This window comes from Ananas comosus, linkage group 7 (assembly GCF_001540865.1).
Source record: "Ananas comosus cultivar F153 linkage group 7, ASM154086v1, whole genome shotgun sequence".
NCBI lineage: Eukaryota > Viridiplantae > Streptophyta > Magnoliopsida > Poales > Bromeliaceae > Ananas > Ananas comosus.
This window is the reverse complement of record NC_033627.1, coordinates 2,006,865-2,026,474: the sequence shown is the minus strand read 5'-3', so window position 1 is coordinate 2,026,474 and position 19,610 is coordinate 2,006,865. Positions and strand designations below refer to the sequence as shown.

General features: G+C 37.3%; 3 protein-coding genes across 5 annotated transcripts; 2 read left to right on the top strand and 1 right to left on the bottom strand.

Annotated features, from left to right (window-relative positions):
- On the top strand, positions 2,544-2,944 carry LOC109713446 (glutaredoxin-C9-like). Its single transcript, XM_020237534.1, has one exon. It carries the CDS (start codon positions 2,576-2,578, stop codon positions 2,942-2,944), a length of 369 nt encoding a protein of 122 aa, XP_020093123.1. The 5' UTR covers positions 2,544-2,575.
- LOC109713240 (putative ALA-interacting subunit 2) lies at positions 3,851-10,304 on the bottom strand. 2 transcript variants are annotated; one of them, XM_020237238.1, is made up of 10 exons: positions 10,207-10,304; positions 9,903-10,112; positions 8,973-9,034; positions 8,814-8,888; positions 8,591-8,707; positions 7,293-7,363; positions 6,824-7,121; positions 5,270-5,559; positions 4,888-4,987; positions 3,851-4,182 (listed from the first exon to the last, which is right to left on the bottom strand). In XM_020237238.1, the coding sequence occupies exons 2-9, from the start codon at positions 9,985-9,987 to the stop codon at positions 4,933-4,935; spliced, it is 1,053 nt and encodes a 350-aa protein (XP_020092827.1). In that variant the 5' UTR covers positions 9,988-10,112; positions 10,207-10,304; the 3' UTR covers positions 3,851-4,182; positions 4,888-4,932. The 2 variants fall into 2 exon arrangements, with proteins under 2 accessions (XP_020092827.1, XP_020092826.1); XM_020237237.1 differs by lacking the exon at positions 10,207-10,304 and having other exon boundaries at positions 9,903-10,194.
- LOC109712505 (kinesin-like protein KIN-14R) lies at positions 12,948-18,888 on the top strand. 2 transcript variants are annotated; one of them, XM_020236094.1, is made up of 17 exons: positions 12,948-13,218; positions 13,342-13,422; positions 13,565-14,067; positions 14,151-14,319; positions 14,779-14,810; positions 14,926-15,121; positions 15,192-15,268; positions 15,382-15,481; positions 15,606-15,713; positions 15,792-15,968; positions 16,060-16,345; positions 16,428-16,589; positions 16,712-16,927; positions 17,024-17,061; positions 17,156-17,319; positions 17,411-17,536; positions 17,906-18,888. In XM_020236094.1, exons 1-17 carry the CDS (start codon positions 13,185-13,187, stop codon positions 18,635-18,637), a joined length of 3,201 nt encoding a protein of 1,066 aa, XP_020091683.1. In that variant the 5' UTR covers positions 12,948-13,184; the 3' UTR covers positions 18,638-18,888. The 2 variants fall into 2 exon arrangements, with proteins under 2 accessions (XP_020091683.1, XP_020091682.1); XM_020236093.1 differs by having other exon boundaries at positions 12,948-13,227.

Genomic DNA, 19,610 nt, shown 5'->3' with positions numbered 1-19,610 from the left:
GGCTATTACAATCTTATGAATACGATCATACTTATATTCATAAGTCATTTTCGATAATAGAGCTTTCGAATCGACTATTCACTCCATTAAATATGATTTAGAGTATTTGAACTTTTAAAAAATAAATTTTGTAATTTTTAGAAATCATAATAAAATCTATTGCGCGTGTATAAAATGATCGGTCAAAATTGAACAACGTCCTAAAAATGGATGATCGGATCCTTCAATTTAAGAGTATAGTATTAATCTAGATAGTGAATAGAATTTTTTATCAAAAATTCAACCTATTCCAATTTTTTTGCACCTTAAGTTAGCAAATATTCAATTTTGTGACCTTTTGATCGTAAAGTAAATGATGTCGAAAATTTACGAAATTTGATTTCTAAAAATTTTAAATACTCTAAATAATGTTNGCGGTTAGGATGATGTGGGCCCTCTAGGGTTGAGTGGATGGTTGGTTGAATAGTATAATCTAATGGTTGAAAATGATCCAATGAGTAGATCTAATGGTAAAAACTTACAAGCACCAAGTGCTTTATGCTTTTACAAGCACCATAGCTGGACTCTATATATATATATATATATATATGCTGGGGCTACTATACTTTTATGAATATAGACCTCCTTGTACTCATAAATTTTTAACCGTTGATTGATAAGATGTGTGGTTAAGATGGTGGTGGTCCCCACTTAAAATGATAGTGGTCTCCTAGGGTTGAGTGGGTAGTTGGTTTAATAGTATGATCTAACGAGTGGAAATGATCAATGAAATAAATCTAAGAGCCAAAAACTTATGAGTATAAGGGAGCTAATACTCATAAAAATATAGTAGTCGGACTCTCTCTCTCTCTCTCTCTCTCTATATATATATATAGTTCGGCTGGTATACTATCGATAGCATGAAACATTTGGTGCTATCAAGTTTTCTGCCGTTAAATTTATCTCTTTTATAATTTTTATCCGTTCGATTATACTATTCAACCAACCACCTACTCAACCCTAGGAGGCCCACATTATCCTAACCGCATATCTTTTAATCCAAGGACAGAAAACTTAATAGCACCAAGTCATTGGTGCTATTAAGAATATTCCAGCCTAGTTCTATATATATTATTACATATATGTATATATAGATATATATATAGATGAGTAGAGATGAAGAGCGGAGACAGTCGTGGGACGCAGAGTGAATGAGAGGACGAGAGAGAGTCGGCTAGATGCTTATGGAACACGGAGAGGCTCCGTGCTTTCCACTTTGTTTTCGATGTGATCGACTTTAATCAACGATCGGATCAATTAGTACTTGATCTAGGATATGATAGTATCTAGAAAATAATTTTTGCGATTTTGACGATATTATTGCTCTAGTATTGATGGTGGCCTCAAGATCAACGGCTGAAATAAAAATCTTACAAAATATGATGGATATGAATTAAATTTAGATCAAAATTATTGATCTTGTTTGTATGTATAAGATATTTTTTATTAAAATTCATTGTGAGTTGGGATATTTCTTTACACCAGTTAAACTTGCAACCGGTCCTCACTACGCCTTAAATATTTATTTTGGCCCTTCGATCACTAGGCAAATGATATCAAAAAAATTGCAAAATTTTATTTTATTAGTTACTTTAATCTCGTAGATCAAATTTTAACGAGATCCGATTCGTCGATTGAAGTCAGAAAATCGAATATGACTTGTTTAGCTCTCGTACTTCCTTATAGCATCACCAGCACAACTCGTATATATATATATATATATACTAATATATATATATATATAATGTGTAGAATTCATACGAATGAGAAGGTCGGTTAGAAAGAAGTCAGGTAGTCGGTGTCAGCGGTTTTTCTCAGGCTTATTTTATGGTCCGCCCAGTGTCGGTTGGTGTTCCCACCTGGTTCATTTATTAAGGACGACGGTATGGTTCCAGGAAAAAACGTAACTGCTGTTTTGAAAGAATTGAACACGTCCACAGTAAGCCCGTTGTCCGTGGTCTTTCTTAACGTCGGCGGGATCATGAACCGGTATGTTGTTTCCGTCCCGGAGCCCGAAGCAAAGTGGGTCCGGGGAGGACGTTAGTGTCTTTTGGTGTGTTGTCGAGTTAATTTTTCCCCACACCCCGTTGTCGCTCTTCATCCCGTTAGAATCGTCGATCGTAGTCATATACCCTCCAAAATCTCTCTCTCTCTCTCTCTCTCTCTCTCTCTCTCTTTCTCCCCTCTCCGTTCCCTATATATATACACAACATGTAGCCTCTCTTTTTCCCCATTCCATGCACACCTCTCTCTCTCTCTCTCTCTCTCTCTGCAGAGGCCAAAAAAGCGCCTGCAAAAGCTACATACCGAACCACGTCCCTTTGACTCCCATTCCTCTCTCGCTGTATGTGTGTGTGTGTGTGTGTATATATATATACCGATCGAGTCGTTTCTCTCTCGTGCGTCCTTGCTTGTGGTGCGTAGAAGGTTGTAGAAGGTTGTAGGAGGAGGAGGAGGAGGAGGGATGATGAGGATGGTGGAGGAGGAGGAGGAGGAGGGGGAGGAGCAGCAGGGGCGGGCGAGTCGCGTGGTGGTGATGAGGGGGCCGTACGAGAGGGTGGCGCGGATGGCGAGCGGGAACGCGGTGGTGGTGTTCAGCGTGAGCGGCTGCTGCATGTGCCACGTGGTCAAGCGCCTGCTCCTGGGCCTCGGCGTCGGCCCCACCGTGTACGAGCTCGACCAGCTCGACCGCGGCGTCGCCGACATCCAGGCCGTGCTCTCCCACCTGCTGGCCTCCACGTCGCCTGCTGCTGCGTCGGGGGCATCGGGATCTGCGACGGCGTCGGCGGTGCCGGTGGTGTTCGTCGGGGGCAAGCTTCTGGGAGGGGTGGAAAAGGTGATGTCGTGCCACATCAACGGCTCCCTCGTCCCCCTCCTCAAACAAGCCGGGGCTCTCTGGCTCTAGTTACCTACCTACCCACCTCCACTTAATTATCTATATCTATATATATATATATATATATATATGTATTAATGGTTCTTAGACTCTTCTCCTAGCTAGTGATCCACTTTATATTTTATCTAGGATCTACGTTTTCTGTTTTCCGATCGCGCTCACCATCGTGTATATACATGTCTTCTAACGTTTACTTACATGACAATAGATTATATATGCATTACGCAATGCAAGAGAGATCAGTGCAGCTATATTTTCAAAGCCGTGGCATGTTACTGGGCTACTGGGTTTAAACTTCAACTAGAGCTTTCGCTACTTGCAACAATTATATTAGCGACCGCCTTTTAAAATCCATGTTAAGGATTGAAGGCTTGATCATAAGACACCGAGCATTTACGTTTACTTCATTTGTGTTTTTTTTTAAAAAAAAAGCATTATAAAGGACTGAAAGTGAGACTGAATTTATTTTGTTAACATGACCTTCTACTTAATTCATTTGATGCTCAATCTTTTCGATTTTATGACCACCAATTTTACGTTACGAATGGCAAATATCGTGAGCATTTATGTGTGTTGCGCACATTTCGATTCTGATTAACATTTCTTTTTCAAAAATATCATGTGTATTATATTTTGAGGATCATAAGTAAAATGTAGCATATTTGTCGCCTAATATATATTAACAGTTGCTATTATTATTATTAAAAATGTTGGCTGGAGCCTGGAGCATCATCATTCCTTATTTGTGATTGCTCGTACCACAACAACAACTGTTTTTCTGGCGCTGGTAATCTTAATTCACGGGCCTCTCCTCGCTCGACAATCAGCCACATGGCTCACCTCTTTACTAGCAGCTTTGGCAACTTCTAATAAGAGTTTTTAATAGAGGATTCTGGGGCCAAAAAAATAAAAATAAAAATAAAAATTCTAACGCTTCATTGCTTGTAGAATCAAAAACTCCAATTTTATGCTTCTAATTTGAGCGGTTGAAGAGCATTTGATATATTGCCTTTCCTATCAGCACAACTCACAGATGAACTTTATAAGATAACAATACAACCTACAAGGCTACAACACTACAAATTTTAATGCAAAAGGCCCTCTGATGATCGAGTAATAAGTGTTTTAGGTTTCCTTTTGTTAATTCTGGTTGTACAGGATGAGATAATGAGTGCAGTCAAAGCCAGGCAGGTATTACGTGGTCTGAGTCTGCCGTTCTAATTTCCGAGAATAGCCCCAGCATGGCCCTGGTCACGATAAAGAGCACAACATTAGCAGGGGAAATACATGAGAGAGAGAGAGAGAGAGAGAGAGAGAGAGAGAAGAGGCATCTCATGTTCTTGGCCATGTGATCAGTGTGCCCTAAATCAGAGGAATTCCTCTGTACAAAAGATTTGTCTCCTGCAACTGTTCTACACCTGATCTTTTTAGTTTTCTTCTTTTTTTTTTTCTCTACTTTTCTCTTTCTCTACAGTGAATGACGTTGTTCAACGAACAACTGACGCTGCAGTTTCTCTCTCCCTCTTTGCAACAATGCATAAGAAAGAGCTGGCGCGAGAAAGGAAAAGAAATTTACTTGAAAGGGGTTTTGCTTTTCAGGGGCCTGGAAAGAGAAAATCTTAACCTAAAATGGGTTGCTTTTAAGTAGTAGATTTTGATGGCATTAAGGTGATTTATGCCCTGCTGTGTACTCACTGAGAGCAGCACCTAGAGTAAGAAGGATTAAGCAACAATACCGCAGTGCTTTGTTCTCACAGGAAACTCGAAAATTAATATATGATTAAACATGCTACCCATAGCAGGGGAACTTAGGAGAAAGAGGAGAAAACATAACAGGAATTGCAGCTCCTTTACGGATACTTACAACATAAGAATACATTACACACCAGCTAACATCCATCTCAAAATATGTCGCTGTAGAGCATAACGATAATCTGGAGGAAGGCGCAAACCTGTTTCAGAACAGCAATGTGCAGGAGCCCTCGGAATTCCGCAATTTAGCTAGCGTTGCTTTTCCTGTTCCAAGATAAGTAAGTTGGATCGCCATGGGGCCTACAAAAGGAAACAAGAAGATGAAAAGCTAACTCCGTATCGAAAATGGTCTTTTCTATGCAGTAAAAAGTGCAAAATACTGATTCTTGGCAGATCAAATGCATTCAAGATGCCACAAGAAGCATTTAACGAAACCCAAACTCATAACAAGTAACAACACTACATACCGATAGAACAATTCATTCTTAAATATGACCTTGGTTAAAATTTTCTGAATGACGTGGCACTTCAATAATATATTGTAGCTTTAACTAAAAATAACATGTGAAGCAGGGTAGTCACCTTGGATTCTTTACGTGAATCAATGCAAACAAAATAGAGATGACAATGCACAAGGAACCAGTGGCCATATAAGCTATCCCGAGGAAATTGTTTTTGCCTCCCAACCAGTTTGATGTCGTGAGGACAAGCTTTTTCTTTCCCCCGAAGCTGTAAGTATTGTAGTTGTTAGCAACTCGTACTTCTATCACCTCATTAGCTTCCAGGTTCTCTTCAATAACACCATACAACTTCCGGAATTTGGGAAGAGCAGCGGCGCGCATCCACACAATGAGGTCCTCCTGTTCACTCAACTATTTTTGGAAATAAATGATATTTCCATTAGATTATTTGAAATTTTCTTGGATATTAAATTACATTATAATGCCAACAGAAAAGGCTGAGAGGTCGTGGAAGAACCACAGAACTAATAGGCTTTACATAGGAAGCAGTTCAGATATAAGAGTTCAAACTTCAAAAGAGAATGCCGGTTTTGCACACATATAAATATAGAGTCTGGCTACTATATTATCGACAGTACCAAGGATTTGGTGCTATCAAGTTTTCAGCCGTTTTATCTACCCCTTTGACCATTTCCACCCGTTAGATTATATACTATACAACCAACCCACCCACTCAACCTTAGGGGACCACTATCATCCTAATCGGAGACCACTATCATCCTAACCGCACATCCATTCATCCAAAAGCCGAAAATCTAATAGCACCAAGCGATTGGTACTATTAATAGTATAGTAGCCTACTCTCTCTCTCTCTCTCTCTCTCTCTCTCTCTCTATATATATATATATATATATATATATATATAATGTGTAGAATTCATACTGAATGAGGGAGGTTAGAAGAGAGGTCCACGGGTGATGTGGTGCAGCGGGTCCAGGCCTTTTTTTGGTCCTCAGTGCGGGGGTGGGGCCCACCTGGTTCATTTATTAAGGACGACGGTTATGGTTCCCGAAGGGAAAAACGAACTGCGTGAAAGATGAAACGACCCACCAGTAAGCCCGTAGGCCGTGGCTCTTTCTTAACGTCGGGGGATCACTGACGGCCGCATGCTAACGGCGTTGGGCTCGTTCCGTCCGGAGCCCGAGAAAGGTGGGTCAAACGGCGGCGGGGAGGACGTTAGGTGTCGGGTTGTCGGTTAATTCACTCCGTCACGGACGTTTCGCCCCCACCACCCCCGTTGTCGCCTTCCCCGTTTTAGAATCGTCCGTACATATACCCTTCCCAAATCTCTCTCNTATATATATATCCTTGAGCAGATCTGAAGTTACTTATGGAGAAACAGAAAGAAGGGAATTTTATCCGTACATCCCAGCAAAATCATCTATTTAGGTATATACACCTATAAAATCTGAACTTTAGCTATTCATACAAAATATACATATGTTGGAGAGTCATGTTTTGTAGTAGATTTTTTTAAAAAAAATGGAGGGCATTTTTGCAGGGAAAAGTTTTAGAAAGGCAAATGCAAAAATTAAGATTTTGCAGTCTAGTGAAAGAGAAACTTATTACGTGAATTGAAACTGAACTATCAAATACAAAAAATTTAATTACTCACCGGAACTTTCGGGTTGAGTTTTCCTCCTCCAATTAGTGTTCCATTCTGGAAGTTGAAAGGGTACACATTCTTTCCAAACTTGTGCTCCCGATCACTCTTCCAAGAAATGTTCTTTCTATTTACCTTCATTTCCACTGTGTCATGTATAAAACTATAAGAATCATTGAATAAGCTCCATGCGATCAACCCACAAGGAACGATAGGAAGGCCGTTGCTCTTCTCCTCAGGTTTGCAAGAACTAGTGTCTTTGTACTCCAGTCCATGGCGCAGCTGTTTATCACTTCTACTTTTTACATACCTGGATACATAAGATGAGCAAAACTATTCACACAAGGAATCCTTGAATGATAAGATAAAGGATAAAATGACAGGACAAGCTAGTTCTATTACAATCAATCCAGCCAAATATGAAGAGAAGACACGTTCTTGTTCTTGACAGTAGGTTTTAGAGAGAGAAAAAAATGCTTACCTTCGATGGTTTTGGTAGTAATTGTCAAGTTCATAATATATATATATCGGTGCTTTCATACGGTTCTCAACCTGCAGAATATTACAAATATCTCAGCATCCATTTTCTTTCCAGTGAAAGACAAAGTAGATAAGATAATAAATGATGTTATAAACTAAATTAACTATCATGTTGTACAAGCAGAATTATGAAAGGGTTTTCAAGCAGTATATTAATGAGTTCCTGAATTTCAGTTTTACATCTTTAAGAGTGGAAAAGAAAAAACTTGCCATACCCTTCTAGTATAGAAAGAAGAATAATAATATTAAAAAAAAGGGCAAGAATTTTGAGGAAGCAGAATATGTAAATGGACCTAGTAAGATCACAAATTTTCCTGCCAACAGATACTGAACCGGCTTTCCACATATCACCAATCCAAACACTTATCCAGTAACTTCATTTGTATTATAAAATTCCTCAAAAAGCCCCATCTTGAGAGTTGGTCATGAATATAAAGCAGGGTCCTAAGTGCAGTATCCCTAAGTGAAGGAGAAATGCTACTTGTACACCCGAAAGTAGGGTGCAAATTTTACACCCACCCATCCAGGGGTTCAAACACACTTTGTGGGTTATTACTATTAATGGAAAAGGATTGATAAAACTAGTGTAAAAATATTGGTCCTGATAGATAGGATGTAAGATTTATGCCCACTGTTTGGATCTATAATTAGCATTGCTCTTAGCGAAAGAGACAAATTAAGGAAGGCCACAAGTACATTCTTTAGAATAAAATATGTGGAAACATATTTTACATTAAGATCTACTTTGATGCTTTTGATATTAAGTTGCTTCTGAATGACATGCAGAGCAGAGCATTTCTGGGAGATGGAGGTTATGATGGAACCATAAAGCAGATGATCACTTGATGGTGCCAATGGTCACTTGAAGAGTCATATCTCCTAATGAGAAGTTATCACACAGTCAACCAAAAGTGACATTGACATTCACCTAGCTGTATCGAAAATGGTTTTAAGTCTATGCTAAAAAGACACTTAAGCATACAAGATTAAGAGAATACTTCTAGTGCATCAGACGGTCGACGTTGAAGGTTGAGTTACATGAATTTTGGTTAAAAAATTGACAGGTATAAGAAACAAATCTAACAAAAACAACTAAATTTACAATTACACCTACCTTAATTTTTAGAGTACAACTAAATTTATAACGACTAAATTTATAACAACAACTAAATTTATAACAACTAAATCTAACAACAACAACAAATGAACCGCATAAAATTTGAGGATGCATAAATTTACCTTAATTTTTAGAGTACAGTTCTTCGAAATAGAGCTGTCCCTGATATAGGCCACTTTATTACTTCTATAAGGCACGGGTATACATTCAATGTCATAGCGATTCACAATTTCCACAACCTGTAGAATGGGAAGACAATGTGAACCCAGCCAGACATCAGCGCCGCTTTACTGTTGCACGACATCTACTCACTAGGAAGAGAGTTAACTAGTTAAGGTGAATTACACTTTCCGAAGCGCGAAGACATACAAGTCCAACTGGGGTCAAAACAATACCCATCAACAAAAATATTGTTATCACCTGAAAGTAACAAGCAGAATTGCTATAGTAAAATTAACAAAATTGTGAATTAAGTATGGAAGTTTATTGTCAATGTCATCTTACACATCCTGGAGTTAGAACAGGTTTGCAAGCTGGAAGATTTTGCTGGGTGAATCTGTAAAATGCTGCAAAAGCAACAAAATGTTGACATGATTCAGCAAAAACCAATTCATCCAATGACAAAAAGAGATAGAAGCTTGCGAAAGTGCAGTTAGTGAACATGCCCGCATAGCTTATGTAATAAAACCGTTAAAAGAATTTTATGGTCATCATTGTACATAAAAGAACCATGATGACCATAGCGACACTGGAAGAGTACTTGCCGCAATTTTTAGTCTAGAAAGGCTTCTGTATTCAAGAAGCAAAGACAGGCAATGAGCAAAACTCTTGAGTATCTAGCTAGAAAGGGTAGCCAAAATGATCTCACTGAATGGCAAACACGGAAGCCGCCGTTTGAAACTTCTATTTCTAGCGTCAACGGAAAGCCGACGAGGAAATTTTATAAAATTTGTTTTGACATCTTCAAAAGCCTCTACTCAAATAGCAATTCTAAATAACTCCGACAAACAGACACTCTATAAAAATCTAAAATTTAAATTCCTATAGATTAAACCATTCCGTGGTGATTGGACTATCACTTATAGGAATCAAAACTATAACACTAGATGGAGTATAACTGCAACGTTGAAGAATTATCAGTATAACTAACTTATCACATAATTATTATTTGCATCAATTAGTCGCAACTTTTATTATTGCCTTAGTTATTTCGAGAGACATGATCTTATTGCTGATTTTAATATTTTGAACAATTAACCAAATTTCACATAGAAAAATGCCTATAATCCCAATCTTCACCACTCGTTTGCATCCACAAATTCACATAACAACAAAAATTAAACTTCATCGCACGAGATCAACCGGAATTCTAATCTTATGACAGAACTATATATCAGTCACCTCAGAGTTTTCGAGTAATTAGAGAATAATCACCTCTCGATCGCGCTGGCGAGAATTGACGAGTCACCTGAGCGCCTTCTCCGACGGATCCTGATGTGCTTCCTCCCTCCATTTCCATCCAATCGGAACCCTAAATTCCACTTCTAGCTGTCGCGCGACATGAAACCTATATCGTCTGCGATCATCGGAATCGACGTTGCGATCGATCGAGATCTCTAGAGCCCTTCCTCTTCGATCGAAACCCTAGATGCACCCAGGTCAAATAATAGAGATGGTGAAAACTTTGAAGCTAATGGGCAAATTGGGACCAACTCGGGACAAAAAGAACGGTACATACTCTCAAATTCGCGTGACGTAACTCGGCATTCTATGGGTATATGTACCGACTTTATGAACCATTCGTTTCGGCGAGTCGACAGTCAATTTCAGTTGAAGTCGGCGCCGAAAGTGTAACTCTCTTGCCGACTTTAGTGTTAGCTAATATAATTTGCTATCTCATTTAATGACAATTTTTTGTTGTATAGTAAAAATAAAACTACAAAATAGCAAATTATTTTTTAAATAATATGATGATAAAATAAAACTGCGCTAAATTGAAAGGGAGCTTATGGATTGTTGTTTTATTCTATTCTCGTTCCAAAATGAATGAATTAAAATATGCTCTTTGTTCTTTGGTAACTTTCAATGAGCACAATTCTAGTTGTAGTGACTAATAATGATGAGACGTACTTTTGCACTTTAGACCGAGCACAAATCCTAAACATGTGTAAACATAACATACTAATTAGAACCACCGGCTGTATCTAGCACAGTTAGCTAAAAGCTTAATGATTGATATCCGATGTCCCAAATTCAAAATCTCATTACTTCACATTCATAATAAATTTATTTCTGAACAAAAAAGAACAACTGTGTAGCTTGCTATCTTTATCTCAAAAAATATGAAAAAAATATATTACTTAGGGTGCGTTTGGTTCGAGTTATCCTGGCAGGATTACAAACAATCCTGCCAGGATAACTATGTTTAGTACATCCGCTACGTAATCTAATCGTTAATGTAGCATTACAAATCGAGCAGGATTACATCAAAAATATTAACGGTAGGGGGGTCGTGTATCTTGCATTACTGAAACCCGTTAATACTAAATATTATGTAAAATGACAATTTTACCCTTCAACAATCCCGAATCTAATTAACATTATTATTTTCATCTCTCTCGCCTTCCCCCTCTCTCTCGCACGCCCCTTTCTCTCGCTCTCTCTCTCGCACGTCTATCTCTATCTATATCTCTTTCTCTCTCGTGCACGAACACTTATCATCTTCTATTAAAATTTATTTATTATTATATGATTTTTCATTATGTATAATATTTTTTTTCTATTTATTCTTTTATGGGTTGAAATTAATTTTTTGCAACGTTAATTTTTTTTCATGTTAGGTATTTTTGGTTTATTACTTATTAATATAATTAATTTACTACTGCAAATTATATTTTTGTAAAAAAAAATATTCAAATGACCACAACAAGGACAATTTTGAAAAAAACTATACTTTTATGTCATAATTACTAAATTTTATAAACTGAAGCAAACATATTAATGATGTAAACACTGTAATCTAGTATTACATTACTGTATTAAATCAAACGCACTAATGCAGCATCAGTAGTAATCTCACGCCGAAATCCAAGATATCTAGATATGTCGAGGTACTTTGTAATATTACATAACTCGAACCAAACGGGCCCTTAGTATCATAATTCAAAGTTTTAAGCTTATGTGTCAAGACCCGATAGCGTACATTAACTAGATCTCCATTATTATTATTAGGTAAACGTCAAATACCACTCTTGTGGTTTTGCGCTTTCTCACTTTAGTATCCTATAGTTTAAAATGTATCAATATAGTACCTTGTGATTTCATTTTTGTCTTTTCGTCGGTTTTTCCGTTAACTTTTCGTTAAATCATATACAAAAAACTTCATATATTTTATCTCTAGTTTATCGAATATTCACTTTAGTATCCTTTAGTTTTAACTTTGTCACTAATTTAATAAAAAAAATTAGTAAAGAGGATAACAAAGAAGAAAAATAAAATCACATGGTACGAGAATGATACACTTTAAACTATATATTATTAAAATAAGAAAGTGCGAAATCAAAGAGGTGGTGTTTGAAGTTTTCCGTTATCATTATTATTATTTTTGTTTCTTTCATGTAAAACTATCCTACAAAACTGCATCTACCCCATAATAACCACCTAATTCGGAATCCATATGCACAATGAATAAGATAGTGAGGGAACCATGTTTTATTTGATAGTTCCTAATCCATAAAAAAATTTACGACGCATAGAATTTATTAACTAAATATAATTAATTAGATTAAAATGCGCTAATTGTGCCAATCTTAAAATATTAGATGAACAAACTCTCCACGGTGAAGCCATAATCACCATCTTGATCATTTTACTGGCTCGAATCTTAAAGTACCAATGAGGAGGACTTATAGAATTTTGTTCATAATCTCTCATTTACTACCAAAAGTTTAGTGAATTGATGATTGGTAAGTAGCTTTTGTCACCTTCTTCTTATGCTTAATAAATAACTGGATTTTTTTTTTTTTTTTGACAAAAGAATTAAAAAGTTAACCGTTACCGTTTTCTCGCTGTTGTAGGTGAGTCAGAGGAATCGCATGAACCATTCACGAGCACTCCAAGCATTTTGCTATTGGCGCTTACCTAATCCTTTCCATAACAAAACGAAGGATCCGCTGCTTTCTCCTCTCATCAGAAGTCTACAACCGACCGATCAACACCTTCCACGCAAACTCTAACGTACACGTGGCTTAATTATATTGGCTATCCGGAAGTTCGCTGTTGAACGTGTAGCATCAGATGTAAGTCAACATTGTAATAAGGATAAACGGACAGGATCGTACTGCTCGCTCGCGAAAACGAATCCTGGCCGCACATCAGATCATATCCCGCTAACGAAGCCTCTAATTGATCATCGTATTAATGCTCCAAACACCGTTAATTGCTCCCATTTATTATTATCATGTAAAACCAAAGTTTTCAAATTTCAAAAAGCCAACGGTCGCTTCGTCTCTCTTAATCCATTCCCCCCTCCTTTTTTTTGGTGTCTGACGAATCGACTGTTCCCCCTTTTTCTCTTTTCCTTTTCTTCGAGTTCAAATCCTTCTTTCTCCGTCCAGCTCCTTTTGCATCAATTGAAAACCCTAGGCGGGATCGCGCACCTCTTTTTAGGTAGGGTTTTGTGTTCTTGGCGAAGAGGGGGTTTCTTGTGCTGATCCAATGGAACGGATTGGGCAAAACCCTACTCCTAATGGTAGGATAGGTATGGTTCTCCTTTAACTTCTTTATTGTTCTCGCAATTATCATTTTTTTTTATGGTACAGAGTGAATTTTAATGGATTTTAACTCCAAATTTTCGCTTTGATTTGTTTTGTAGGTGTTTCTCCTGGGAAGGAGATCAAGAAGACGGTTCGAATGGCCGAGATGTGCGATTTCATTCCTTTTGAATCAACTATTAGTAAGTTTGTTTACGTCTTTATGTTTATCAATTTTTTTTTTTTAAAAAAATGGATTTTTGGAAACTGATTGTAAGATCTGAAGCCATTTTGACCTTTTCTTCGAGCAAATTGCTAAGGATTTTGAGTTTTATGCGATTTCAGTAGGATCTTCGGATTCACCTGATATACCTTGTGGGCAACTGCAAGAGACGCCGGATTACATTAGAAGAGGCATACAAAGAAAAAGAATCGTACCTCTTGAGCTCTTTTCAATTAGAAGATCCAACAGCTCTAATACAAATCAGGGATCATCTCCGGAGATGCAATCTTCGAGTAAAAGAGAAGCTTTGGAAGCTTCGATCATGGATACGTATAATTTCTTGAACATAAATGTAGGTGGAATCGATGATTCTGTAGCTTATGAAGGTTTGGAGTTTCAAAAGGATAACTTCTATACTGGTGGAGATACTATTAGAACAGATGCACCAATTGGTGATGGGAAAGTAGTACTATTGTACCAATCTGCTCGAATAGGAAATTTCTCGTATAAGTTTGAGAACTTTGATGCTGGAGAGTATCTTGTAGACCTTCACTTTGTGGAGATTGTGTACACTGATGGTCCTCCGGGAATGAGAATTTTCGATGTCTTTATACAGGAAGAGAAGGTGAGGAAATTTTTTTTTGTAATTTATCTGTTTTAGAGAAATATTTTGTCAACTTTTCTTTCTACACATGCGCCTTTCAACAGGTTATCTCTGCATTAGATGTATACGCAAAGGTCGGAGCCAATCAGCCCTTAGTAATATCGGACCTTAGGGCATCAGTTGTTGAAAAGGAAGGTCTATCCATAAGATTCGAAGGGTTAGTCGGCAGACCTATTGCTTGTGGTATTTCAATTAAATGCGACACTTCTAAAGGTTTGTATTTCCTTCTATTTCATCTGAAGTCATTGTATCATGATCTTTTTCTTGGGGACTAAAATTCATGTTAAAATTAAAGTGTATGGAGATCAACCCAACAATAAAGCATTTTGAAATCACCTTCTTACCTTTATATTTTTGTGATTAGTGCCCCTCAATTTTCTTTATTGGTTTAAGTTATTTCACTTAATAAAATTGAAAATTTTGTTGAATCCAATGGTAAATTCATTGAATTTAATAGTGTTTGCTGCCGGGACTGCCATGGCAAATGAGTTGTTGATTTTAACCAAAATACCTAGTATAACTGAAGGGAATAACTCAAATAAAAAAAAAGCTGATAAAAAATTTAAGATCGGCAGTGTATTTTAAAGTGGCCTTAGTTTGAAGGGATATCCATACACTTTACTAACATGTTATTAAAGTGTGGTAACAAATGTTGATTTATATTATTACCAGGAACGATGGAAGAAATATCAAATCTGACAGAGGTAAAACTGAACAGAGGATATTTTGTTTCTAGTTTTCAAGATTCATTTCCGTCTCAAACATTTGGAAAAATAGATTACATTCATTGAATTGTAAGCACAAATTCGACATTTACAGGACAAATGCATTAGCTGTAGGAAACTGAAGAAAGAGTATGATTTACTCCTGAAGAATCAAGAAGAAGCTAAAAGAGAAGTGCAAGAATTAAAGAGAGAGAATGATCTCAAAAGTAAAGAATGCCATGAGGCATGGATGTCACTCCAGGAACTACAGATGGAACTGATGCAGAAGTCGATGCATGTTGGTTCTTTAGGTACTAGAACCTTTACTAGATTACATTTTTTATGGGAAGTTGAATGAGTGATTCATATGATTTTATGCAGCCTTTGCTGTTGAGGGACAAGTGAAGGAGAAGAGCCGATGGTTTCTGTCCCTAAGAGACTTGAGCGAGAAATTTAATGTACTCTCTCTCTCTCTCTCTCTCTCTCTCTCTCGTGAAGCTATAACAACAACTTCATGTAGCTATATTCCTCGGATATATGCGTCTTATAATCAGTAGTTATATGTAAACAGTTGCTGAAGCTCGAACATACCAATTTATCAGAGGCAGTGCAGGAATACAAGAAGTGCCTTGCAGATTTTACAGAGATGAACAATTCAATTCAGAACACCAGTATGTGTTGTTTGTCCGTCTCTTTTGAATAATATACGCTTTGTTCTGCTTTGTAAAAATGTTAGTTTATACACATATATTGTTTACTTTTTCTCTAATGAGTTTATCATTTTCTATCAAACAGTGGACTATTACACCAACATAAATAGGGAGTGCAAAGAGCTAAAAGAGAAATTCATCGAGGAAACAAAGGAACGGAAAGATCTGTACAATAAGCTTATTGAGCTGAAAGGTTATTGATCTATTTGACTTTTACAGGTACCAGTGGAAATTAGGGAGCTGGTACTTGGTCTAAAACTTGTAATTGCAGGAAACATTAGAGTTTTTTGTCGGTGCCGACCTCTAAATGGAGAAGAAATAGCTGCTGGAGCTTCTATGGCTGTCGATTTTGAATCTGCAAAAGATGGTGAACTAATAGTTCGGGGTCATGTATCCTCCAAGAAAGTATTCAAATTTGACTCTGTTTTCAACCCTGAAGATGACCAAGGTAATTCTTTCAATGCTCAGTTTATCATCTAAAATGATAAACAATTTAACCTGAAATCTGTAAAATTCTATCATATGTACTTCGTGGACAGAAAAGGTATTTGAGAAAACAGCACCTTTTGCAACATCAGTGTTGGATGGGTACAATGTCTGCATATTCGCTTACGGGCAGACTGGGACTGGGAAAACATTCACCATGGAAGGGACTGAAGAAGCTAGAGGAGTCAATTATAGGACTCTCGAGGAACTATTTCGTATTATCGAAGAAAGGGAGGGGCTTTTTCGTTACGAGTTAACTGTAAGTGTGTTAGAGGTCTACAATGAGCAAATACATGATTTACTTCTTACAGGATCCCAGCCTGGAGTAGCTTCGAAAAGGTAACTTAGAAGTATAATTTTGTAATAACCTTGGAGAGACAAAATTATTAGTAGTTTTGTAATTATTGCTTATTTTCTGTAGGCTAGAAGTCAGACAATTTGCAGAAGGTGTTCATCATGTTCCTGGACTGGTTGAGGCTCATGTTGGCAACATGAATGAGGTTTGGGAAGTTCTACAAACTGGCAGCAAAGCCCGGGCTGTAGGATCAACAAATGCAAATGAACACAGTAGTCGATCACACTGGTTATCCTTTCTCCCTTGTGTCTTTTTCAAATTTATAATTAGTAGTTCATCCTCTCTGAAAACATGTTAACATTTATCAAATGATAGAAAACTAATATATGAAATCTTATTGTTTGTTTCAGTATCAACTGTGTTATGGTGAGAGGAGAGAATCTGGTAAATGGGGAATGCACGAAAAGCAAGTTATGGCTAATAGACTTAGCAGGAAGTGAGAGAGTAACGAAGACAGATGCTCAAGGAGAACGATTGAAGGAGGCTCAAAACATTAACAAATCACTCTCTGCATTAGGAGACGTGATATCGGCTCTTGCAACTAAAAGTCCACATATTCCTTTCAGGTTCTTGAAGAAAATATATGTTTTTAGGATCTGATTCTTTCATTGAATACCGAGCTGCATGATTCTAACATTTGGATTCCCTCTTGAATTTTGTAGGAATTCAAAACTAACACATTTACTGCAGGACTCGCTAAGTGAAGTTTTCTTCCTCTTCTGGTTTTATTTATTTTCTCCAGTAAATTTAGATATTTTAAGTTAAAATCTTACTGATTCAGAGAAGTGATTCAGGTGGAGACTCGAAGACTCTGATGTTTGTGCAGATTAGCCCTAATGAGAATGATGTGGGTGAGACTCTTTGCTCTCTCAATTTTGCTAGTAGAGTGAGGGGAATTGAGCTTGGTCCAGCCAAGAAGCAAGTTGATGTCAGTGAATTGTCCAGATACAAATTGATGGTAGTACTCCCTGGAATCCACAGTTCTTATTTTTGTCCCCTCTTTTTTTTTTTCTATGTCTAAGAATAAGTTCTCTTTATGGTTTTGCCAGGTCGGCAAAGCCAAGCAAGACAGCAAGAATAAAGATGTTCAAATTAAGAGTATGGAAGAGACAATTCAATCTGTTGAAATGAAAAACAGGGCAAAAGATCTGATCAACAAAACCCTCCAAGACAAAGTATATTTACTCTTTATCTTTTTTCTACTCTGCCTTGCAAGCTGTTGCATAGTACAGCATATATCTTTTATTTAGTAGGTGTGGAAAATACCTGTTTGTTTTATTCTAGTGGATAACTATCTTATTCTATTTCTCTGGTTCTACTGTCTTAGTTTGTGCGGTGAAGTACACAAAAGCAAGCCACTGTTTAAACATCAAATTACTTTGTAAAGTCATTATTGGAAATTGTTGCAGCAGATTGTGTAGAAAAGCTAATAACAGTAGATTATGTATAAAAACTAATAACAAGAGGTCAGTTTAAATCCAGTTTTGTCACCCTTCCTAACAGCTTGAAAAGGTCAACACCTAACATTATATTATTATATGCAGGTTAAAGAGCTGGAATCACAGCTACTGATCGAAAGAAAACTTGCGAGACAGCACGTTGACACCAAAATAGCCGAAGAACAACAGCAGCAGCAACGAGAAAGAGAAGATGAAAACATTCCATTCACTACTCCGTACAAAGACTTTGCGAATGTAATGCGGCCCCTCACTGATAACAATATCCACAGACTGACGCCATTCCCTCCAAGCGATAATACCAACATACTTAAGCCCTTCTCTCCTCTGAAGGACAAGGAGAATAAGCCAGAATTAGCAGAAGAGCAGCCACTCTTAAGAAAAGCCAGCAGAGTTTCTCTTTGCAGCACAATTAACCGTGTTCCTCCCGTTCCTGCCTCTCGTCGGAACTCTCTAATTCCACTTCCTACCATCAGGCCCACAGCAGATAATCCGTCACCGCCCTTTTGTTCACCACTCCCAACTATTAATGACAAAAATCGCGAACATAAAAGAGACCCTAGAAGTAACAAGAAGATAGCCAGTATTCTTAGAAGAAGCCTCCAAAAGAAGGTGATTGTAAGGCCACAGTTACCACAGTCGGTTCGAAGAGGGAGCAATGGGATCGAGAAGCTTCGAATTTCGATCGGCGGGAGTGGGAGGAAGGCGCGAAGAGTGCCTATGCCAACTGGTACTAACAATGCAGCACAGAGGAATCAGCAGCAGAGGGAGAAGGAGAGGGGATGGAATCATGGAACTGCTGTGAGAAATATCGTCTGATTTGCTGACATTTAGCGTGAACTTTTCATAGGATGTTTTCTGACTTATTTGGATCTCATTGCTGTTTATGAGATTCGAAAATGGTTGATGATTTTAGTTCTCTAACTAATGCTGTATTCTGTGCAGCTTCATCGAACTAATTACCGTGCGTGCAAAGTTCGTGTGAGCAAGGCACGGATTATAAACTTTACAATTTACAGAAATTACTGCTATTGTTTAGATCAGCTAGTTTGTTCAATACAGGTATTACTCTTCGCATTACTGTTATCTAACTTGTATTAGTAATTCAATAGAAATTTACCTGAAGCTGTGAGTGTTTTATTGCTTACACCCCCCCCCACACTGTTTCAGCACATCATATGCATGTTTTCAATATCTGATAAACAATATCTAAAAATTAAAATCTAAATACCCCAAAAATAGATATGATGTTCCGATACGCCTGGTGCAGGCGAATAATTTCTCATACATTGTTATTGCACTCAATTTAATGTACTGTAAAGTTACATAATGCAATTGAATTTTTTAAAATTTGTGCTTTCCTTCTAGTGAATACAATTTGGATTATACGAGGAGGTTCTAAAAATGTTTTTCTTGTGACTTAATTAATAAAAACATTTTCCCATGCTTTTATTGTTTCCAAGGTGACTTTTGATTTACTTAACTTTATTCCTCAGCAAAAGCTGCCAAACTATCCTCCCCTTGCATGTAAACTTTTTGTTTTTCTTTTCTCCAATCATTGAAATGCTCAGATTAAAAAAAAAAAAAAATTTAAAAAAGGCAATGCTTTTGGGTACTACAAAATGTCCCCTGTAGCCGGCTGATGCATTTGTAGCATGGGTTTACATAAGTTCTGAGGGACGATAATTCTACACTTCCAAATTAACTTTTTTTATAGTATTTTTTGTTTCTATTTTTGGGAAGAATTACTCAATACGCTTCTCAACATTTTGAGAGGTTGTTAATATAATTA